At 41.7% G+C, this 16616-nt stretch overlaps 1 protein-coding gene across 2 annotated transcripts in view; it reads left to right on the top strand.

Annotated features, from left to right (window-relative positions):
* col27a1b (collagen, type XXVII, alpha 1b) overlaps positions 1-16616 on the top strand; it is a 64332-nt gene that overhangs the window by 25610 nt on the left and 22106 nt on the right. For both annotated transcript variants that reach the window (XM_087176877.1, XM_023417112.2), the window contains exons 8-28: positions 806-850; positions 3494-3547; positions 4811-4855; positions 5635-5688; positions 6663-6707; positions 8826-8879; positions 9756-9800; positions 10450-10503; positions 10795-10839; positions 11020-11073; positions 11392-11445; positions 12410-12463; positions 12584-12637; positions 12726-12779; positions 12874-12918; positions 13996-14049; positions 14278-14322; positions 14495-14548; positions 14969-15022; positions 15248-15301; positions 16164-16217. In XM_087176877.1, the coding sequence (XP_087033003.1) occupies positions 806-850; positions 3494-3547; positions 4811-4855; positions 5635-5688; positions 6663-6707; positions 8826-8879; positions 9756-9800; positions 10450-10503; positions 10795-10839; positions 11020-11073; positions 11392-11445; positions 12410-12463; positions 12584-12637; positions 12726-12779; positions 12874-12918; positions 13996-14049; positions 14278-14322; positions 14495-14548; positions 14969-15022; positions 15248-15301; positions 16164-16217 (1071 nt within the window). The remainder of the gene's footprint in view (positions 1-805; positions 851-3493; positions 3548-4810; positions 4856-5634; positions 5689-6662; positions 6708-8825; positions 8880-9755; positions 9801-10449; positions 10504-10794; positions 10840-11019; positions 11074-11391; positions 11446-12409; positions 12464-12583; positions 12638-12725; positions 12780-12873; positions 12919-13995; positions 14050-14277; positions 14323-14494; positions 14549-14968; positions 15023-15247; positions 15302-16163; positions 16218-16616) is intronic.

Here is a 16616-nt window from a genome sequence, read left to right as displayed (position 1 = left end):
GAGGCTGACACAGCTGGTGGCTAATGACTTCACACTTGAAGGGATAGACGTGTTCTTCCCTCAGAGATAACTTCACATGACTCTATCTACTGTAGGCTTTGATTGGAAGAAGATTAATACATTTTGCAACCGGCTGGCATGCTCATTTGAGACCACAGGGCATGAAGGTGACTATTAATTACCCTTTTGGGTTTTACTTGTTACTGTCTAATTGGTTTACTGGTTTAATTAATGCAAGATTATTCTGAATAGTTTTATCAGTTTAGTGGTGGCAGTTATTAGACAAACTCATAGCAAAGCGGCTGTGCTACGGCAATATATGAAAACTGCATTGGGCTTGTTTAGAAATCATAAAGAGGCATTTTCTTCAGGGTTAAATGTTAAATAGCTGAGGAGTGGTCGTTTAGTTTCACAGCTTTAAGGTTGTCTTTGCTGTGGAGCCTTTTAAACTAAACCTTCAGGGTGAAAATAAGTTATTTTATTGAACTTTTTATATGGAAACAAAGTCAAGTCCTCTCTAAAGCAACTGGAAAATCCTTCCACATAAATCCAGTCCCTGTGGTGTTAACTGAGATGCTCTTGAGCACAAGGTGATAAACAACAAAAATTAGATTAAATTTGACCGTTGACTTAATATTTTCTCCCCAAGACTGACATAATCTCTTTCTCCACAGTGCATCATTTAGCATTGTACTTCCCTGTGGGTTTGTGATCAGAATTTAAATGCGATAAGATGCCATAGTATTTTCAGTTGGTCTTATTGTTGGATGTGCAAATCTCTAACTCATTGTTTTTCTATCAACAGGGACAAAAAGGGCATCCTGGTCCCTCTGGTCTCCCAGGTGAACCTGTGAGTAATTTATTCCTCTGTATTCACAGATTCAGTTTGATGTATATCACAGATTGTCTCTCATTGATAACATAAAAAAAATGTAGAATTTCTTTCTCCATATCTTCACAAGTCTACTGTCAAGGTGTAATGTCACTCTAATGTCTGTAATAGTAGCGTCCCCTTAGGTCAATGAGTGCAACAGGGAGATTACTATAATGCAGTTCATACCATTTTGAAAAAAACAAACAGTAGACTCTGAGGCGTGATGCACCATTTCTCCCTTTTTAAACATTTGATCAACAGTGTCTGAGGTCTGAGTGTGAATTTTATCATAGGGATTAAAAACAATCATGAGGCAACCAAAGAGGATTTTCTAAACGTGCCAACTGAAAACAACTGAAATGTGATTACTTTGGTTCTTTTGACACAATCCCTCCCCCGTCTCTTTGAAGTCTTATCGTGCTGTCTAAACCCACCGCATGCTGTTTGTGTGTCTGATGGCTGCAGTGTGTTAGGCTGCATGTCAATGTATGTTTACTCATTGAAGGGAAGAGCTATGAGTCTGCAGAGACAGATCCCATACGACTCCAGCATGTCTTTCCATTTATAGTTACAAAAGAGAAGAAAGGGAGGGAATGACAGAGAGAGAGAATATTAACACAGAGACATCAGGACTTTCAAAAAGAGGGGTGATGGGTGGGAGGGGATTACGGCTAGAGAGTAGAGACATTACACATTAGTCGTTCGGGACTCTTGGCGGGAAAAGGGAGTGAGAGATTTTTGGCAGAGATGCAAGTGGGCTAAATAGTTTGGACACCCTAGGTCATTCCTCCTCCTCCTCCTCCTCCTCCTCCTCCTCCTCCTCCTCTTTTCCCTCCTTCCTGGTTCAAATCCTGTGTACTGTCTTTGAAAAGACTGTGCTGTGTCACAAGGAAGGAAAAAAAAGGCTTTCATGTCTCCTCCGGTATTCTCTTGAAATCATGCACTCATTTCTTTGGAAAATTATTACAATAGCACATGGTTTAACACGTAGACCTGTTGACCTCGAGGTCTGTTACTTTTGTTAGTGCAGTTGATTTGGTTGTTTTCTAGACCAATGAAGATAACTGGCGACATCTTGTGCCAGAGTGATTTTACTATGTTGCTATAGACACTCCTGATTGATTATTAATTTGGTGGAACTTGTGCATTAGTTAAAGGCATCCTGTGAAGATTATTTGTAAACAGACACTAGGCTTAGTTTCAGTGAGTCCTACCAAAATGAGGCCTAACAAACGGGTTAATTGCATTTCCTTCCTTACATTATACCGAAACATCCATTTTTACATTGGCTAGCAGTCTTCTATCCTGCCTTTTGCTGGCGCATGCTACGTTTATTAATGTGTTACTGCCACCAACTGTTGATCAGTGGGATAGCGTGGCTTGCATGGACTACATATTTGAAATATTGTCCTCTGCAGTCACCAGGAATGCGTGTAGCGTCACCTGTATGCTTGTGTGCCTCCTTGTGGCAGTAAACAGGGACATTGAACATGATGCCCAGTGATTTAAAAACTCCACAGGGTACCTTTAAAGGAGTCCCAGTCCCGGGTCAAATAATTAAACGTGCCATTTGATAAAGTTAGGTAATGGATTGGATTGTGTTGAGAGGCGTTGTCTAATATTGTGCATGCGTATAAATAGGCAGAATAGAAACAACTCTCAATATAATGCCGTCCAGTCCAACACCACCTTTAACCATGGCCTAGATAATAAACTTATAATTGAATTTACACATCCCTGTCAAACAAAAACAAAACATTACGAGCTTGGTAAAGATGGATGATATTGCAGAGCCTGTTGTATTGGACTGCATTAGATTATACAGGTCGACCTAATAAAGCACAAAGTGTATACTGTCATAATACCTACTGCTTCTATTACCTCTACAAACACTACAGCTGCTACTGTGACGACTATGTCTTTGTGGCCATTTACAAGAATTCTCATATCACTTTTAATAATACACACAACATGTTGGTCTGATCTGTGTTTTCTGGAAACTATATATGCAGAAACATAACAATTGCCAGTGTATAATGAACGTGGTAGGCTTTAAATATATTCTATGAAAAGCCTGTAATTTCTTGCATGCCTTCACTAGCTAATCCTGTTTCACTCTTCCCATACATGTAGAATGAAACATTCCTCTCGATGAGATGCATTTGGTTTGGTCTTACCCCAAGGAAGAAGTGACTCATGAGTTATACTGTGCGTTGATGAGGATAAACATATTAAGGCGAAACTGTACTCGCAGTCATCTTAACAGCGTGTGGCTTGACCACATCATAATAGCGCTTTCTGGCAACATGGGGAACACCGACTCGACTAAACAAAAGGTCTTTATTGAGAAGCTGAGAGATTTAAATTCTTCCATAGGACCAACCGACCGTTGTTTATCACTTCATAAATACAGAGCTTACTCTCATTTTACTACCATCTTTCTTAACTATGTATCATTGCAATCAGTGAGGCTCCAACAGAAACCACGTGTGCATGAAAAGAAGAGTTCTGCGTCCTTCCTTCCATCCATCATTCCAGTCCTTTCTTCCATCCTTTTTCCCTCTTTTAGTCTCTTGCCGTCCTCCAGAGCTGATCTCTGTTCTGTCCCTCTCTCCACAGGGTGAACGGGGAGATGATGGAAGCCCTGGGGCCAAAGGCTATCCTGGCAGGCAGGTGCAGTAAATCTAGTGTTGCGGTGCTGGTTGAACAGGGCCACACACATACACACACTTAGAAACACACACACACACAAAAAGGAAAAAACAATAACTGGAGGCTAGGATATCACCTCTATTGTGAATTGAGCTTTTTGAAAATTGGGGTGATTTTGACCTCTTTAATAAATCAAATTTGAGCTAGTAATGTTTGCTTACTGTCAGGTTGATGAATGAAAAGGGAATTATAGGGGAAACACTGAATCCTTGTGTGTTTTCTGTAGCTAGAAAATAATCACATTTAAAGATATTGGATGCTGGCGAAAGAAAAAAAAATTCTCAGCCATCGGCGTCTCAGCATCAGCCTCCAAAAACCTAATTTGGTAAATCCAAATAAAAAGTTTATAGCAGCTGAATGAAAGGAAAAATGCCCCAGAAAGAGCGACAACAGCTCTAAACTATAGAAGCACCCGTGGTGGAATTTCAGCCACGGCTGTCCGCCCCCCTGGTCCAGCGAGGAAATAAAATGTCAAAAAGGTTCCATAGGAAGCAATACCCCGAAGAAAGAAAGGGTAATAAAAGTGTGACTAATGCCACAGCTCCCCGGGTACAAATAAACCTCCTTTCTCCGTCCTAGCTGTCAGCGTCAGCCCTTGCCTCACTTCGAGGAATAGTGTTTAACTCTAAGAAGTCAAAGCTGGGAAACATTAGGGGTTTCTCTGCATTTAGAATCTGTTTCCTCCTAGCTTTAAGCAAATTTGAACTTCAAAAACAGCTGGACAACTGCTTACTCACTTGCGCTGTCTGAATGTTTATGATAACGTCGAGTTCAGGCACGGGTCTCTGCGTTTGCCTCGGCGCTGCAGCGCACTTACTATGTCAGGACTCCGATCCCTATAGACACTTAGTGGCGTGTGATGGATTAGGCTTTAGCACCCCCTACCATCTGTACGCTGTGAATCATTGGGGGCTGTAGGTCTATGTCAAGATGCTGCATTTTGCTGTGGGGAGAGCTCCTGAGCTGTGAGTTGATCTTTATAGTTGAACGGGGGATATTTTCTGCACTGGTGGATTTGCTGGCAGTGTCTCTGAGAAATTGATGTGAACACTGCTGAAATATTAACACTGTAAATGTCAGCCAAGATGTGAATTAGGATTTTTAAAAAGGATTCAAAAGTCCGGATAAAGCTGATGCTTATCATCAAGATGTGAGAATGTTTAACCCGGTTAGACTGAAGTTCTGCCACTGTTTGAAATGTGTTTTGTCGTCTGTTACATGCAGGGTTTTCCTGGGCCTATAGGGAAAATGGGGCCAAAGGGAGTCAGGGTAAGTAAATGCTGGAAAAATACAGATGTGATGAGAATCATGTTTCTTCTCACTACAGCAGATGTGTTGAACGTTTGAAATGAACTGTGAAAAGCGTGCTCATTGAATTACCTAACCAGTGCGGGTTTATAAAGAGACCAATGTCATAAACGCCACTCGTCTGCCCCTGTTAACGCCGTGATGACCGTGACAGATGGTTATGTTGGTGCAGATTTAAACTACTGTAGGAATAATTAACTGTGGCCATCTTTAAATCCTCTCCAAACTTGCTGTTCTCGTTAACGTTGGGCAAATATCATAAAACTATTGCTCTGCTGCCGAGTGCAGCCACAATGCTGGTGCTCATGTCATGTCTTTGTAATTCCTCCCGCTGCCCTTTTCGCCAGTTCTCTCCTCTTCTTCTTCTGAGCAGGTACGGCAGAGAGATCTTCAGAGATCCCTGATGTGAGGGTATGTGCCCTTGGACTACATCGTGGAAGCCAGCACCATGCAGTCCATGGGCATATACACTTGCCTCAAGGCTTGGCTCTTCTAGACCACTCTCCACTGTAGCAAAAAAAAAAAAAGAGCCTTCGGTGCTGTAACACATCAAAGCCTCGCAGCTCAATTCTTTGTAGATATTTTTAGACACGTGTTGGTGTTGTTGACATCGAACAGTTCTACTGTCCATCTCCATCTTCTCTGCTCAGTCTCATTGTGACCTCTTGTCCACCTTCTTTTGCTTCTCTGTCTATCTTTGCATCTGTTCCTCCGCTCCCATCTTTTATTCATCTCCCCAGGGACACATTGGCATCCCTGGGCTTTTTGGCCTCCCTGGTCCTGATGGCGAAAGAGTGAGTATTCGTGGCTTTGGGAGCAAATGCCTACTGGGTTGCATTATATGACTGTCCACGGGCCAAAATCATGAAATAGAAATAGATTTAATTCCTTCAAGTACTCCAGACACACATCATCAAATCACTTTCAGAAGCTCAAAGCAAGCTGCCTTATACAGTATCGGATCAAACGGAAACCTGCACCCCAACCTCTCCACTGTCCTGGATAAGGTTATAATGTAGGAGGTGGATTTAAATGTACTTAAACTCAGCCAGGGCTCAATATGACCCTCCAGGGCAGTGGATGAAATAATTGGCACCAAATCTCCTGGGAAGTAATTTGGAATCTGTTTTTCGTTTTTAGTCGGTCGCCCTAGCCAAGTGGCATTACGGTCCTGTTGGCCTTTCAGTGCGTCAGTCAGTCTGCTCAGCTGATCCAACACTAAAACATGTCATGAACATTGGGATGGATTTGGAGCATGGTCCTTAGAGCATGAATCCCATGTTCCAAGTCAAGGAATTGACTTTTCATCTAGTGCCAATAAAAACAAAATGTCCACTATGACAGAATATTCATCAATAAACAAATTCTGTCTACACCAGCGGTGCTTTGAGAATAATGCTTTGGAGCTAACAGGCTAAGGTTTCATATTGACTGTTGTATGCCAATTAGCATGCTAGTGTAGCCTCAATACACTTTAATCTGATGAAAACCGAGCCACAATGAAGAACTTGAACCTGACGCGTCTGAAACGTCTGTACATGTTCTATATGTACACTTTTGCCCCACTAGTGGTAAGAACAGAAAAGTTGTTTCTCCATTGTTTGCAGAGCACCACGGCTCCACACGGCTGCTAGTCTGGCTGAAGCCATTCAGTCTTATCATCTAATCATTTTTATGTTTTTACATCATGCATTTCTAGCTCTCCTTTAGTTCCTTATCCATTTTTCTCTGTCTGTCTCCCCAACTCTGTTTTCTTTCCTGTTTCCAGGGAATTCCTGGCGTTCATGGGAAGAAGGGCAAGATGGGTAGGCCGGTAAAGTTTTCTCTCAACATACTTCTCAGACAACATTGTTAATGCAGCCTTATGAAAGTGAGGATGTTGTGTCTTGATCTATGGACTCTTACTGTATTGCAGTGCTACTTTTAAAGGGTATTAAATGACCATTACTCTGACAGGGACTCTCGTTCTCTGTGAAGCCCCTCCTGACCTTAGTCGTAAATCTGTGAAGAAAAGCTGTGGTAACCTCCACACTGGCACAATGATGCTAGGGGATTATTTTAGGGATTGTTGTAACGAGAGGAATATTCACCCTATACAGTGTAACTGAATCTAGTGGGAAAACACGTGTCAGCAGATTATATTTAATATATTCCCTTTTTTTAAAATCAGAAGATACTGGCCTCATATTAAAGTCAGCGCCTGCTCATTTATAAATCTTGTATGACTAATTTTCTCTGCCCGAAGTTGATTAGGAAACATCATACAGTATGTTATACAGTGTGCTTATTACCGGGCTTGTTTTGAATTAGACTGATATCATAATGTGATGTGTCAGTTGTGGGTTTGGCTATCTGGAGTCTCTACCCACAGACCAGGGAAGTCTATCGTCATTGGCGCCTGGAAGTAAATTTCCCATCCTTCCAGGCTTACATGGAAAACATTAATACTGCACATAACCGCTTGTGTAAATCAGATTTTCCCAGGCTCAGTCTGGTTGTACATGGTTTTTTTTATTTTTTATGTATTATTATGAAGTAATGGTCAGTGACCATGACTGAGGTCCAAAAGTATGCTTGTAATAGCCAAGTCATGAGCAAGCCTTTTCTCTTCCTCTGTGGTGAAAAGTGAGGTCAGTCACTTTGTGTAAGAAGTTTTTTGTTTTTTTTTCTGTGCTGAGTCAGCAGAAAAGCAGAATAACAGAGACAAACAAGAGATCCCACAATATGATTCACGTCATAAAGACTAAAACAGTTTGAACCACAAAAAAGCAAGTTCTGAGACTTTTTTCCATTTCGTGGCATCTGACAGCTTCCCGCCATCTGTGTCAGCGTTATAGTTGGAAAGTAGAAACGTAGCATTCTGTCTGTATCTACCTAGTGAATGGCTGGACCTCCGCTGGATAGATCTCCTAATGACAGGGGTCTTGCCAACCTCACTGAAAGTTGTTGTCGACATGAGAAGAAAGACTTGCATGTGTTTCTGATAAACCCGCTCAGTTATTGACATTTCTGGAGAGAAGCAAATTTTTCCACATTTCCTGTGGGGTTCATGTTGCACCAATTACCTCTTATTACTTTATCCACATTTGCCTAATGTTCGAAATAAGAAGTCTGCCACACAGATTCTATCTCTGCCATCTCTTGAGGTCGTCATATTTTTTAATTAGTTCTTTTCCTTTCCGTCTGCAGACAGAGAATAAGAAATCTCTGCTCTGTTCTGCAAGTTGTCATCTTTCTAACTATAACACTCGCCTTCTGTAGGCGAGTGCTGAGCCTTGATGTTGCAGTGGGTTCCATGTTGACCTTGGCACACTGACAAGCACATGTTGAGCGTGTGGCCTCACGGCTGCATCACGCCTCTTGTTCTGCCTCTATAATGGAATTACGAGCACCAAGCAAAAAAATAGACGCAGTCAGCAGTTCCTGGGCCAAGCAGCTTTATTCAGCCATTTAGGCAAGTCCTGGGGGTTTGGTTCGCGGGCTGCTGAGCAATCCCTGCCAGCGCGAGCGCACACACTCACACACACACACACACACACACACACACACACACACACACACACACACACACACACACTTTCTTACACACACACACACACACACACTTTCTTACACACACACACACACACACACACACGCACACAGACACTCGGCCGCTCAGAAACACTCAGCCATGGAATTTCCTGCCGGTCTCCCAGGAATGAAGTGCTGGGATCACATTTGATAGGATTTGCTTGGCTTTGCTCTGCAAATTTCTGTTTTGGGAAACACTTTGTTGATCCCCTGAGTTTGGTGTGATAACTTCACTGACAAACCATGTGATATATAAATAAATTCAACATTTTAATATGGCTGTTTCGACCAAATGGTCATGATAGAAATTCAGTTCCCCCTGTGGTTACGTGACTGTCCTGTTTGTTTGTGTGTTCAGGGTTTTCCTGGTGACTTTGGAGAGAGGGGACCTCCAGGGCCTGATGGGAACCCAGTAAGTGAAACGATGTAGATACATGCACCCTTTACTCACACATGGCACAGTGAACTTCATCATGTCTGTCCTCAACATTACACCTGACAGATTTCACCAGATTCCACACTTTATTTAGCAGCTTTCATATAAAAATACACTTGTGACGACAAAAGCCAGGTCCATTCAGACCGGTGCACTATGTTTGAAAAGTGACAGAGTTGAAGTTTACTTGGAACTTTTGTTTCCCAGAAGGAAGATTTTACTGTTGCACAAGCCGGACTGTGAGGCAAATCTGTGCAGTCACTTAGTAACTCACCATCATAATCCGTACTGATATATGAGGGCAGCATCAGCAGTTTCGCTCGCCTCTTTTTCTTGACTTTGACCCACACTGCTTGTGATTGACAGGGTCAGTGTTACATTGTGATTGGCTGACCTCCGAGAGCCTCCTCCAGGCCTCATTTCCTCTCCCTCCAGAGGGAAGGGAAGGGGGGGTGTGTTCCATTTGGCTGGATTCATCTCCTTTCATTCATAGCAAACAAGGAGGAGACGACAGGAAGGCCACACTGGGCTGTGTGTCATCCATCTCTCCATTGGATGCGCAGCTTGGAGAGGATGTAGTCATGGCATGTGGTGTGGCTGCGGGGTAGATCGTTTGGACAACAAGCCTCTGTGTGTCAAGTGCCAAGTGCTCATTCACTATGCTAAGCTGAGTGGAGAAACACATTAAGCCTATCAATGGAGGAACAAACTAATAAACAAACAAAATATCGAAAAAATGCTGTACACTGACATGCGTCTTCCTTCTGTCTGCTGCAGCTCTACATATTTATCCGTCTCCATCCATGTTGCATCTCTTATGCATCTCTTCTTCCTCCTCTCCCTCCCTCTTAGGGTGAACTGGGAGCTCCTGGCCCATGTGGAGTCCCTGGTCTTATTGTGAGTGTTGTATTCTTCTCACTGCTTGTATAGCTTTATATTTTGTGATTTATAGTTTGTATTTAGTGTCCTTGTTTCTCTTGTTTCTCCTTAAGTCCGTATCTTTTTCTTCCTTTTGGAAAGCAATAGGATTGAGCAGTAGCTGCTGTTTTTGAAAACTGCTATATATATAAAAAAGAGATTCCTTACTTGTTATTCTTACTAGTTTCTTTTGTCATCTTTATCGACATTCAGCTCTAAAAATTCATCTGAGACTGAAATGCGCCCATATCACTGAGTATCAAAAACTGTAAAGAGCCGAAAGCTGAGATTGAATGTCAGGCCATCTAAATAATCTCTGATCAGATCATTTTTTATTACAATCTTGTACTAAAACGTTTAACATATGAAACATTCGGCTTCTTTTGTCAAACAAAAAACAGGGTTGTGTATAAAAACATATAAAACATGTTTATACACTTCATTGTCTCAGCACTGAAACTCAGGTATTCAATCGGCACAAGTATATAACAAGTTATATAATACCCAGATCTAGTTATGGGTGATTGAACCTGTGACAGTGAGCATGTGAATGTATTTAGGTTTTATAGTTTTATTTGCTTATTGAGTTTTGTAAGTAGCTGTTTTGTGTGTGTGTTTTTGGTGACAGGGAGACATGGGCCCTGTTGGCATTATGGGCTTCGCAGGACCACCGGGACTCAAGGTAAACGATGTGGATATGTCGTGTGTGTCTGTGGTTTGGATATTTGATGTGATCATCAGAAAAACTACGGCTTGGCTCATTAGTTGTTGTTCTTAACCAGTATGTCTCCAAGTATCAGTGAGTTGCTCACAGACACTTTGTCAAACACTTTGCTGGTTTGGGGATGAAGTTTGTGTGAACGTTGTGTACTCTTCCACAGCATGGTCACACCTTCAAACAGCCTGACAGTGTAAACCCTTGTTAACATGGAAAAAAGATGTTAATGTTTCTTTCTTTTTTTTTGCTTCCAAGGGAGTACCAGGCAACCTAGGGGAACCAGGACTGAAAGGTGATAAGGTGATCTGCATATGTCTTTCTTAGACCACTAACCTTCTAAATCCATGAAAGCTGGACAGCATGTCACAGGAGTGTCTCTCCGCAAGCACACACAAAGCTGTAATACATCAATACAGGTTGACTGAATAATTTTCTGCTGACATTCTGGTTATTGTTTCATTGTGCTCTGTGTTTTCTCAGGGGGACGTTGGCTTGCCAGGAGAGCCGGGGGAGTGTGGATTCCAAGGGGACAAGGTATGTGTGTGTTGGGGTGAGCTCAGGCGGCGGAGCAGGTCTTATAGACAGTAGGATGGGTAGTTTGATGACTGGCTTCTACTATCTGCATGTCAAAGTGTCCTTGAGCAAGACACTGAACTCCATTTTGCCTCCAGTGATTGGACGAGTGGGATCTCTACCACCACTGTTGTGTTTGTGTACATGGGTTAGTTAGGAGTTACCATTTATTTTTTCTTTTGTAGAAATGTATTTAGTGTGTTTCTGTATCGAAGCAGGTTTTTTGACCCACTTTTTTTGTCTTGCTTTGTTTACAATGTGCTGCCTTTCATGTGACAGGGTATGCGTGGCTCACCTGGGTTGCCGGGTCCTCGTGGAAAACCTGGACCACAGGTATTTTCTATCCCCCTTTTCAAACACTGAGCACCAGCAGAGAACAAGATATAACAGCATAAATAAAGCTACATTTAGTTAAGGGGAGCTCCCAGCACCAGTGCAGAGAGCTGGGGATCTCTTTGATTAGACTGCATAGTTAAACTGTGATTAGTGATAGCAGAGTTTATCTCTGCAGTATTTGTATAGAGATCATACTTATTTTTTTATGAAGGAATTTCTTTTCATGTGTAACTGCTTTTGGTTGTGTATCTCCTGAGTACGTAAAGCCCTGTGCTGTTTTTCCTGAGTGATCAATAAATGATTGGTGATAGAAGGCTGTGAGTGGACATAGCTTCTCTAAAAATTTAGTTGTGAATGCTATTTTTACTAAGAATTTTGAATCTAAAAGCACAGTGATGTGCTCAGATGGATACAGTAAGTCACTGGTGCTTTTGAGTAAAATTCTGTGGAAATCTTCCAGTGTATACAAAAGCAAATCTCAGTCTGTGGGAGAATTTTAGTCCAAGAAATTTAAGCTAATCAAGCACAAACAACCCCTCAAAGAGCAGGGCCATGGGCAAATTCCCACTGCAAATGCTCCCTGAGCATTAAGACTAATCCACCACTTGGCACTCATGTGCTCTTAAGTGTCCTTAATGTCTTGAGTGCTCTCTGATTCTGATTTGAGATTTCTGGGAAAACCCACTGTCTTGCTTGCTTGACCTGCTGTCTGATGTCTGCGTGGTGCAGCAGTGATAGCAGCAGTTCTGAGCAGCCTCATTCCTCTCGTCCCTCCTATCAGGATCTTAACCTGCGCTCCAGTAATTTGGCTGATTTGATGTGGTGAATACTGTTGCGTTAAGAAAATGAGATCTCCATGTAGCTCATTTTCAGGGTTATATTAGATTGTTTTGATGTGGTATTGTAAATTTGGTTAAAGTTATTTTGAGGTTGTCATGAGATCATTTGTGACATTTCTCAGGGCAAACCTGGTGAAAAGGGTCCTGATGGTTTACCTGGCCCTCTTGGCCCAGAGGTAGGACGGATTATATTTACTAAGTATTATATCTTGACTAGCATATTCATGTTGCTCCATCAGTGTATTTAAAATGTTAATACAAAGCAGGTTGCAGAAGGTTTTCTATCATTTTCACAGGGCTTTCCAGGTGACATTGGCCCACCAGGTCAAAACGGCCCTGAAGGACCCAAGGTTAGTCCAGTGAATTTGACTATTCAGACAGGAATTGTGGAACTTGAGAAATACAATGACACTCAACTTTCAGTCTTGTTATCCATAGGGAAAGCAAGGGACAAGAGGTTTGCCCGGTCCAAGAGGAACACCTGGACTTCAGGTGGGTTTGACTTTGGTGTGTTGATATTTTGAAAATGAACAAAAGATAAAGACATTTTTCTTCCTCTGACCTTTTGCGGCAATTTTCTTGTCAGGGTGATGAGGGACCAGTTGGGCCAGCTGGACCCGCTGGACTCGAGGTGAGTGCTGATTGGATGATCCGTGCAACTCCAGACACCATAACACCGTAATCATGTAGGATCTACTATACACACCAGACCACAATACATTCAACACAAAGCACTGTGTGTCTCTGTCTAAACTTAGCTTTTGCCTAATTTGCAATCTATGGTCTGTTATAGACAGCAAGGTCGTTGGCTGACTGTTCTCTCTATTGTTCTTAAGGTGTTTTGAAAGATTTCCTATTGGACACTGTAAACTCATATTACCAGATTGGTCAGCAAATTGTTATTCTCTTTTCCTATCATAAAAAAATCTCTCTCTCACACACACACACACACACACACACACACACACACACACACACACACACACACACAAATACACACAAATCAAAGCAACTATCTTTCAGTTTCAAATCGAATGTATAGCTGTTTGTCAGAGTGATGAATGTTTCATAAAATGCTAAATGCTAACAACAATGAATTATTAGTGTGAAGGGAAGTCAAATGTGCAGTAAAATCTATTAAAGGTTATGAAAAGTAACTTGTTTGTTTTTAAAATATCTCCACCATATGTAGATTTATATTCTATTTTCAGTATCTGAACATAGATCATAGTGGATAAAGAGGCCATGAAAGCCAAACTTTTGATTTAGTGAGTGACAGAAAAGATGGTTTTGAACTGTTTTGCAGTATAAGTAAAAGTCCACAGTGACTATTTCGATCCAAAAAAGTGTTTGTCATCCCGGGCTAAACAATAGAGGAGGCTTTTCCAGTGAAAATGGTTGACTCCAGTCTGCCATTTCCCTAATGTGTAACCCACAAGTGATCACTGCAGACAAACACAAACGACCCAATGACTTTTGTGAGTAAGAAGAAGCTTTGATGCTGAAAATGGCTCTTTTGTTTTCTGGATCATTAAGTTTCTTAAAGGGATGTTGTTGTTTTGGAATTGTTGGTCTTTTTTTGTGCCGCGGCCTCTCGGGGGACAGTCGACTCACAGACTGCACCTTTTACAGGAGATACAGAGACTTTATTGTTTTGTTGTGTGGAGCTGCGGTACACTTCTATGTGTCATTTTTGCTTTCTGTTCAGGGCAGGCCTGGGAGGCAGGGATTCCCTGGATTGACAGGCCCAGACGGACCGAAGGTCAGACCTAATAGTCACTCATCCACCGCCGAACCACTGTCATCCTTAACTGAACATTCTCTCCCTGGTCCTCTTTTATGATAATGTATCATCTGAATATGTGTAAATGAGATGTTAATTCTCCGTTACGACAGGGGAACAGGCCTCCAAGCACATTTCGACTGATTTGAACTAAAAACGAAAGGCATGAATAAGTTTGTGATATGCTAATTGGCTGCTTTGCTGTAGGGCGAGACCGGGATAACTGGCGAGGTCGGAAAGCTTGGCGAGAGGGTAAAGGCTTTTCTCCCTCTTACTGCTGATTTCTGTTTGATGCTCACTGTGTGTCTGTGTGTGTCTGTTTTGTTAGAGCCCCAAAGCTGAGCAGCCTATAATGAGAAATTTAGCTTCAGTAGAACTAAGAGGAATAAGAAACGGTTATGACAGAATGTTTTCTCTTCTTCAGGGACTGCCTGGTTTTATTGGGCCCTTTGGAGAGATGGGCATCGCCGGAGAAAAGGTTAGCTTGGTCTCAATTTGTCACATTTTGCTAGCATCACATCTGGTGTTGTCCGACATCCAGTTTAATCTGTTGTATTGGGTTCTGCTGGAATTTGTGATTAGTGCTGAAACAATAAGCAATTACAGCAAATTGGATAATCAATCGTTTGTCATTTATCAAGCAAAAGATTCCAACTTCTCATTTATTTGCTACTTTTCGCAAATAAATATCTTTGAGTTTTGGACTGTTGGTCAGACAAAACCAGCAATTTGGGCTCTGAATTTTGCGATTAGCAGTCATTTTCAAATATTTTGTTAAAAAGCCTTAATCAATTAATTTACATAAGTATCAGACGGACAGATTAATCGATAATGTAAGTAATCATGCAATACATCCTTATGTGAGATGTTTCCCTAACTGTTGCTTGTGGTTCCTCAGGGGGACCGAGGGAAAACGGGTGCCCCTGGGCCGCCAGGTGAACCGGGGCCGATGGTAAGGAGTAAGTCTGGACCCCGTCTCTCGTACCATGGGGCATTCAATTCTACATACGTAAGGGATGGGGGTGTGATATGTTTGGAGAGACTAATTTAAGCGATTAAACAATAATCGTCTAATAGAGAGATAATATAAGGCCATTAAGTTTTGTCAGATATCTAGGAGCTAATTCATGATTTCTTTGATGAATAATATAGATTTAAGTGATGTTGTATCCATCAGGGTCACACTGGAATACCTGGAGAAACGGGGCTACCTGGAATGCAAGGGATCCCAGTAAGTTTACTGTTATCATTGTCATAGACTTATGTGCAATGAAGGTAAACCAGAGACTACACGGGGCAGCGGTGCGGCCGGACCTTGTGTGATACTGAATACCAGGTCGGGAAGCAGTGTTTCAGTGCACTCTCTTTGATAGTCACAAAATCTGTTGCACTTCTGACCACACCGAGTATCAGAGGTAGGTGTACTGTGTTGCATTAATTACCACATTCTGCAGTGATGTCGCAGTTACATCACTGCAGCAAAGTGAGAAGCTGGATTTATACCCTTTATGAACTTTATGAAATCTAATGATTGGATAGCGTTGCCCCAAGTACAACCAAGTGCAACACTATGAAGGTTTTCCCTGGATTGACTGTCTGAAAATATACACTGTTACCCCTGTTTTTAAATCGCCTTGCGCCTCCCTCCTCTCTTTCACATTTGTATTTAACTTCCGATGTGGAGACATCACATTTTAAGAAATAGTTCTGAGATCAAACAGCTGGTCATTAAACTACTGGAGTTCAACTAAAATAAGATTTTCAGATAGTGTTAAGTTACTGTTGAAAAAATGAAAAATCCATTATTAGCTCAATAAATGACCCGAACCTCTGTAAAGGCACTAAAGGCCTTTTGACAGTTAACATCATATTAAAAAGCTCAGTTGCTGAGCACTGGTAATATAGGTTGGACAGAAAAAGGATATTTCCAACAGTTTCTATGTACCTGCATTCAACTTTACATTGTTCCATTGTTCAATTGTTCCTTATCTACAATAAAGACAAGACTGAGACTTAGACAGTTGTCTATTGTATCTTAGTTTCCATAGTTTGATACAGTCAAACTCAAAGACGATTTCTTCTCACACATTCAGGGGCCTCTCGGTTCACGGGGATCCATCGGCATCAGAGGACCGAAAGGCATCAGGGTAAGTAACAGAAATCTGCGCGATAAGTTTATATAACCATTAAATGACATGTGAATACTCTCTGTTAACAAATTATATGACACAACAATTCAGTCTACAACCAGTTCATGGAATTAGCATCATGGGTCTCAAAAAGATTTTGAGCTTGTAAAGTGATGTTAACAAACGAGTCCATGATTTGTATTCAATCAAAAACCCCCACCGACCTCCACCGCAGGTCCTGAAAGGTGTAGTAGGGAGATGTAGTAGGAAGGGCTCTTCCATGTCCCAGGTGTGTTTGAATACATACAATGCACATTAAATATTTACCATTATTTTCTGCAGCATCATCAAATATAATTAAACCCACTTGGGTCGTTGAAGAGCGAAATCTTCCACACTCGAGGCAACAGAACCACC

The sequence above is a fragment of the Seriola lalandi genome, unplaced genomic scaffold (assembly GCF_002814215.2).
Source record: "Seriola lalandi dorsalis isolate HSWRI2012SDOR001 ecotype SW California unplaced genomic scaffold, Sedor1 jcf7180002054572, whole genome shotgun sequence".
Lineage (NCBI taxonomy): Eukaryota > Metazoa > Chordata > Actinopteri > Carangiformes > Carangidae > Seriola > Seriola lalandi.
The sequence above is the reverse complement of the archived record's forward strand: the minus strand, read 5'-3'. Positions and strand labels throughout refer to the sequence as shown.